Source organism: Colobus angolensis, unplaced genomic scaffold (assembly GCF_000951035.1).
Source record: "Colobus angolensis palliatus isolate OR3802 unplaced genomic scaffold, Cang.pa_1.0 Scaffold110, whole genome shotgun sequence".
Taxonomy (NCBI): domain Eukaryota; kingdom Metazoa; phylum Chordata; class Mammalia; order Primates; family Cercopithecidae; genus Colobus; species Colobus angolensis.
In genome coordinates this window covers 1,610,317-1,617,326 of record NW_012112031.1, presented here as the reverse complement: position 1 = coordinate 1,617,326, position 7,010 = coordinate 1,610,317, and the positions used below count along the sequence as shown (strand labels likewise).

At 51.0% G+C, this 7,010-nt stretch overlaps 1 protein-coding gene across 1 annotated transcript in view; it reads left to right on the top strand.

Moving 5' to 3' along the window:
• PRPF8 (pre-mRNA processing factor 8) overlaps positions 1–7,010 on the top strand; it is a 37,519-nt gene that overhangs the window by 6,255 nt on the left and 24,254 nt on the right. The window contains exons 10-24 of the mRNA XM_011955962.1: positions 161–280; positions 364–553; positions 709–828; positions 938–1,072; positions 1,903–2,032; positions 2,426–2,622; positions 2,880–3,086; positions 3,221–3,384; positions 3,536–3,662; positions 3,776–3,968; positions 4,248–4,435; positions 4,906–5,144; positions 5,386–5,532; positions 5,711–5,921; positions 6,118–6,234. Of these exons, the coding sequence (XP_011811352.1) occupies positions 161–280; positions 364–553; positions 709–828; positions 938–1,072; positions 1,903–2,032; positions 2,426–2,622; positions 2,880–3,086; positions 3,221–3,384; positions 3,536–3,662; positions 3,776–3,968; positions 4,248–4,435; positions 4,906–5,144; positions 5,386–5,532; positions 5,711–5,921; positions 6,118–6,234 (2,485 nt within the window). The remainder of the gene's footprint in view (positions 1–160; positions 281–363; positions 554–708; positions 829–937; positions 1,073–1,902; positions 2,033–2,425; positions 2,623–2,879; positions 3,087–3,220; positions 3,385–3,535; positions 3,663–3,775; positions 3,969–4,247; positions 4,436–4,905; positions 5,145–5,385; positions 5,533–5,710; positions 5,922–6,117; positions 6,235–7,010) is intronic.

Here is a 7,010-nt window from a genome sequence, read left to right as displayed (position 1 = left end):
CAGGATGGTCTCGATCTCCTGACCTCGTGATCCGCCCGTCTCGGCCTCCCAAAGTGCTGGGATTACAGGCGTGAGCCACCGCGCCCGGCCAAGGCTTGTATTCTTTAGCAGAGTGGCTGCAAGAAGCAATGGCTGAACTCTGGTGGGCTTATTTTCCCAGGTATCGGGAGCACTGTCCTGCCGGGCAGCCTGTGAAAGTGAGGGTCTCCTACCAGAAGCTGCTTAAGTACTACGTGTTGAATGCCCTGAAGCATCGTCCTCCGAAGGCTCAGAAGAAGAGGTGAGGTGCCCCAGGGCCCTGTGCAGACTTTGGTTCCAGAGATATCAGTAGGCTGACTCTAACTCTCCGTGTTCCCACCTCAGGTATCTGTTCCGCTCCTTCAAAGCCACCAAATTCTTTCAGTCCACAAAGCTGGACTGGGTGGAGGTTGGGCTCCAGGTTTGCCGCCAGGGCTATAACATGCTCAACCTCCTCATTCACCGCAAAAACCTCAACTACCTGCACCTGGACTACAACTTCAACCTCAAGCCGGTGAAAACGCTCACCACCAAGGTGCCTGCATTGGACCCGAGGGGCCTCCTGGGTGTCAGGGACGGACAGCTGTTTTTGCTCTGGCTACTGATGAAGGCATACATCCAGTTGGGTCCGTTGCTCATTCATGTTCTTTCTGTTGTTTTGTTTTGTTTTGTTTTTTGCATCTTCTCCAGGAAAGAAAGAAATCTCGTTTTGGGAATGCTTTCCACCTGTGTCGGGAAGTTCTGCGTTTGACTAAGCTGGTGGTGGATAGTCACGTGCAGTATCGGCTGGGCAATGTGGATGCCTTCCAGGTGAGGTTAGGTATTCCCAACCCCTGCCTGGGTGAGGAGGCTGGAGGAAGCCTGTGCTGACCGTGGAGCTGGTTTAAGCTCCAGGTCTGAAAGGGCAATTGTCTTGCAGCTGGCGGATGGATTGCAGTATATATTTGCCCATGTTGGGCAGTTGACGGGCATGTATCGATACAAATACAAGCTGATGCGACAGATTCGCATGTGCAAGGACCTGAAGCATCTCATCTATTATCGTTTCAACACGGTGAGACCCTGACTCTACTGACTTACTTCTTTGAGACAGAGTCTTACTCTTGTCGCTCAGGCTGGAGTGCAATGGCACGATCTCAGCTCACTGCAGCCTCTGCCTCCTGGGTTCAAGCAGTTCTCCTGCCTCAGCCTCCCGAGCAGCTGGGATTACAGGTGCCCGCCACCATACCTAGCTTTTTTTATCTTTTTTTTTTTTTTGAGACTGTCTTGCTCTATTGCCCCTGGGGAATGCAATGGCACGATCTCGGCTCACCACAATCTCCGCCTCGCGGTTCAAGCAATTCTCCTGCTTCAGCCTCCCGAGTAGCTGGGACTACAGGCGCGCACCACCATGCTTGGCTAATTTTTGAATTTTTAGCAGAGGTGGGGTTTGACTATGTTAGCCAGGCTGGTCTTGAACTCTTGACCTCAGGTGATCCACCCTCCTTGATCTCCCAAAGTGCTGGGATTACCAGCTTGAGCCACTGTACCCAGCCTCACTGGACTTACTTTCTCACGTCTTTTTTCATTTATACGTTTAGACAGGGCTCTTTCCAGGGACCTATTTGGAGACCAGCTACGAGTGTATCCTTACTGCCCCTTTAAATTCACATGGGCAATCTTAGTTCCTGGTTTTTGCCTTACGGTTTCTCATTTACCCTTTTGTTTTAGATGTTGTTTAGATGTTGAGGACCCAGAGTTTTTTTTTTCTTTTTACTCCTCTACTGCCCTCCATATATTCGTTTAAATGTATATTATACATATATGCCCCACCTCTGCCCAGGTTTGTGTTGCTGTTTAAATGCATTGCTAACTTGTGTTCTTAACGTCTGCTTGGGATCATAGGGCCCTGTAGGGAAGGGTCCTGGCTGTGGCTTCTGGGCTGCCGGTTGGCGAGTCTGGCTGTTTTTCATGCGTGGCATTACCCCTTTGTTGGAGCGATGGCTGGGCAACCTCCTGGCCCGGCAGTTTGAAGGTGAGTGGTTTTCTCTGTGTCCACCTTCTCCTGTTACTGCCTCAAAGCTACCTCCCCTTGTTTGAGTCTGTTCCCTGCTCTTGTATGAGCACCCCTTCCTACTGGATTGCCTTTAGGTCCATTTCTCAAAATGAGTCTGACCTAGTTTTCTATTTCTTGGACTTCCTTCTGGGGCCTCGAGAGGCAATCATGCATTTGCAGGAGTGGACATTCTTCAAAAGCATAGTTGTGAATGTTTAAGGTAGCTCATCTTTTTGCATATGCTGGGCACATGGACGCTTTGTTAATACCTAATTTTATTGTAACCATAATGAGTGAGGGGCATGAAGGTAGAGACCCTTACTTAAAGCAAGGAATCATGCTTGTAATCCCCTTGGGATACTCTACTTCTAGGTCGACACTCAAAGGGGGTGGCAAAGACAGTAACAAAGCAGCGAGTGGAGTCACATTTTGACCTTGAGCTGCGGGCAGCTGTGATGCATGATATTCTGGACATGATGCCTGAGGGAATCAAACAGAACAAGGCCCGGACAATCCTGCAGCACCTCAGTGAAGCCTGGCGCTGCTGGAAAGCCAACATTCCCTGGAAGGTGGGTGTCTCTCCATTTCCTTGGAGGGGTAAACACTGTCTTTAGGTTAGGATCACCACTTTGGGACTCATGAGGGGGCTATCTGGCTCCTGTCTCTTTTCTTTTCCCTTTTAGAGAGGGGCTCGCTGTGTTGCTTAGGATGGCCTCAAGCTCCTGAGCTCGAGCAGTCCTTCTCAGCCTCCTGAGTAGCCGGGACTACAGGTGTGCACCACAGCACCTGCTTTATCCCAGTTTGATTGTGCTTTTTGGACTTTTAGGTCCCTGGACTGCCGACGCCCATAGAGAATATGATCCTTCGATATGTGAAGGCCAAGGCTGACTGGTGGACCAACACTGCCCACTACAACCGAGAACGGATCCGCCGAGGGGCCACTGTGGACAAGACTGTGTGTAAAAAGAACCTGGGCCGCCTCACCCGGCTCTATCTGAAGGCAGAACAGGAGCGGCAGCACAACTACCTGAAGGTTGGGCAGAGTAGGCTGGGCTGGGTGTGAGTGGTGGGGGAGTGGGTATGAGGGAGGACTGCAGAGTTGTGACTGAACCTTGTTGTGGGGGGATCGAGCTATAGCGGGAGGCTAATTTCATGTCCACCTTGCAGGACGGGCCTTACATCACGGCGGAGGAAGCAGTGGCAGTATATACCACCACAGTGCATTGGTTGGAAAGCCGCAGGTTCTCACCCATCCCGTTCCCCCCACTCTCCTATAAGCATGACACCAAGTTGCTCATCTTGGCATTGGAGCGGCTCAAGGAAGCTTATAGGTGAGTGTTAGGGTAGATAGGTTCCTGCTGGGAAGGTGACAGCAGGGAATGGCATCATCCTCAGAGTCCAAAGAAAGAAGGTATAGCTCCAGTCTTTTCTGGTTTTACTTCCTCCTGGTTTTCCCATTCACTGTTCCCATTGCCTTACCAGTGTGAAGTCTCGCTTGAACCAGTCTCAGAGGGAGGAGCTAGGTCTGATCGAGCAGGCCTACGATAACCCCCACGAGGCGCTGTCCCGCATCAAGCGTCACCTCCTCACACAGAGAGCCTTCAAAGAGGTGAGTGAGAGCTTCCCAAGTTTTCTTTTTGGTTCTGCCTTTCATTCTTGGTAGAACCAAAGGTAGCAGGTTGCCTCAGGTGATTGGTGTGAACCAGCCTCGTTGTCCCACAGGTGGGCATTGAGTTCATGGATCTCTATAGCCACCTGGTTCCAGTGTATGACGTAGAGCCGCTGGAGAAGATAACTGACGCCTACCTGGACCAGTACCTGTGGTATGAAGCCGACAAGCGCCGCCTCTTCCCGCCCTGGATTAAGCCCGCCGACACAGAGCCACCTCCGCTGCTTGTTTACAAGTGGTGCCAAGGTAGAACTTGCCTGAGATCGCTCTGTGAGGAACGGGGAATGAATTTAGTTCTACGTCAAAATTCTCATCTGGGCGGCATGATTGGTTTACTCTCTTGATGTATGGTAGTAAAAGGAAATAATGTTCATGTTAAACTGAGGAACGCCCATAGTCAAAGCAATCTGGATGACTACGTGGAATGGTAGTGGGATTGGTTATGGAAGGTAATGATAGTTACTGTGGGGCTAGTCCTGAAAGAGGATTTCTAACCTGCTGGAGACCTCCCTTGCTACTCCTCAGGCATCAATAACCTGCAGGACGTGTGGGAGACAAGTGAAGGCGAGTGCAATGTCATGCTGGAGTCCCGCTTTGAGAAGATGTATGAGAAGATCGACTTGACTCTGCTCAATAGGCTGCTGCGCCTCATCGTGGACCACAACATAGCCGACTACATGACAGCCAAGAACAATGTCGTCATCAACTATAAGGTGTGTCTCAGGCACAGTAGCACGAAATTGTGTGTGGAATGGTTGTCTGGCCCACTGACTCAGAATTTGCTGTGGGGGAGGCTGGGTGCAATGGCTCACGCCTGTAATCCCAGCACTTTGGGAGGCTGAGGCGGTTGGATCACAAGGTCAGGAGTTCGAGACCAGTCTGGCCAACATGGTGAAACCCCATCTCTACTTAAAAAAATACAAAAATTAGTTGGGTGTGCCGGGCGCCTGTAATCCCAGCTACTCGGGAGGCTAAGGCGGGAGAATCACTTGAACCCAGGAGGCGGAGGTTGCAGTGAGCTGAGATTGCACCACTGCACTCCAGCCTGAGGGACTGAGCATAACTCCACCTTGGAGGGGAGCCGGGGGAATAGAATTTGCTGAGGGGAGAACAAAAGAGGTTGACCCTGGAGAATCCTGGGACGTGGCTCAGGTTGTTAAGAATTGTAGTTCTTTCTTTCTAGGACATGAACCATACGAATTCATACGGGATTATCAGAGGCCTGCAATTTGCCTCGTTCATCGTGCAGTATTATGGCCTGGTGATGGATTTGCTTGTATTGGGATTGCACCGGGCCAGTGAGATGGCTGGGCCCCCTCAGATGCCAAATGACTTTCTCAGTTTCCAGGACATAGCCACTGAGGCTGCCCACCCCATCCGTCTCTTCTGCAGATACATTGATCGCATCCATATTTTTTTCAGGTGAGGGCTTGCCTGGATTCCTAGCCTTGCAGGGTACTGAGGCATATGCTTTGCCTCTGAAATCAGCTCTTGTACCTGAGTTGACTTAACTGCTATTGGGGCTTTAAAATGGAATGAAGCCCGGGGAGGGTGGGGGTCTCCCTCCCTGGGAGTGGGGTCTCCGTCTGTGGAGCTGGAGGACCCATGGGGTCCCAGATCTCAAGTGTATTGGGGTCTCAGCAGTGTACCTGGTCTGGTGTAGGTTCACAGCAGATGAAGCTCGGGACCTGATTCAGCGTTACCTGACAGAGCACCCTGACCCCAACAATGAAAACATCGTTGGCTATAATAACAAGAAGTGCTGGCCCCGCGATGCCCGCATGCGCCTCATGAAACATGATGTTAACTTGTGAGTCTAGGCTGGGGCTGTGTGAGCTGGGAGGACACAGGCTAAGGGCCCAGAGAGGGCATACTGAGGCTGTGTCCTGGGTGGGAGACGTGTGGCTGTGGCAGGATATCATCAGTTGGCCTTGGAAAGGAAGTTCCTTCCAAGAAACTGATGTGACCGTATGGTTCTCTTTGGGCAGAGGCCGGGCAGTATTCTGGGACATCAAGAACCGCTTGCCACGGTCAGTGACTACAGTTCAGTGGGAGAACAGCTTCGTGTCTGTGTACAGTAAGGACAACCCCAACCTGCTATTCAACATGTGTGGCTTCGAGTGCCGCATCCTGCCTAAGTGCCGCACCAGCTATGAGGAGTTCACCCACAAGGACGGGGTCTGGAACCTGCAGAATGAGGTACAGCCTGGGAGGGGCTGGGAGTGACATGAGCGCGCCTGCACTTCCTGGGTGAGTGGGAGCCAGGAACACAGGCATCCCTTGTCCTTGTCAGTCACCGGAGCCTTGTTGGGTGGAAAGGCTTAGTGGTGAGCACAGTTGGCTCTTGCTTCTATGGGAGTTCCTCAGACAAAGTAACCTTGACTTTGTGGTTTAGGTTACTAAGGAGCGCACAGCTCAGTGTTTCCTGCGTGTGGATGATGAGTCAATGCAGCGCTTCCACAACCGTGTGCGTCAAATTCTCATGGCCTCTGGCTCCACCACCTTCACCAAGGTACAAGGCCGCCATCCCCAGCTTCCCTCTTGTCCTCTGCTGTCCTCTGCTCATCTCGTATCCCTTTCACTTCTTCCCCTGACGGCTTCTCCTTCCTTCTCCACTTTGCTTAGTGTGCCAGTTTCCGTGCTCTGTGCAGTAGCGGCTTACAGTGTCAGGTCACTTTATAGTTATTTTCTGAGAATTCCTTGTAGGAATTCTGCAGTCTCCTTCTTATGGAGTTGTGATGATTCTAAATGAAGGCAACAGTAAAAGTTGGATTTATTATTTTGAACTTTAAAGCATTATTTTTGCATTTTCTCAGGGGCTTATTTGTCTAAATTATGTTAACCAGTGGCATAGAGAACCTGTGAAAAAGCAGCTCTCGTAGGCATCTCAGGGTTCGTTTCTCCTTCACTTACCTTCAGAGGCCCAGTTGAAGGCAACTGGAATCGCGAAGGAAAAATCTGAGGAATTTCAAACTATGTATATTTAAGTTTTCGCAAGATTTAAAAAGTTAGCTCGGCCAGGCACAGTGGCTCACGCCTGGAATCCCAGCACTTTGGGAGGCCGAGGCTGGTGGATCACCTGAGGTCAAGAGTTTGAGACCAGCCTGGCTGACGTGGTGAAACCTCGTCTCTGCTAAAAATACAAAAATTAGCTGGGCCTGGTGGCAGGTACCTGTAATCCCAGCTACTTAGGAGGCTGAGGCAGGAGAATCTCTTGAATCCAGGAGGCGGAGGTTGCTGTGAGCGGAGATCTTACCATTGCACTCCAGCCTGGGCAACAGAGCAAAA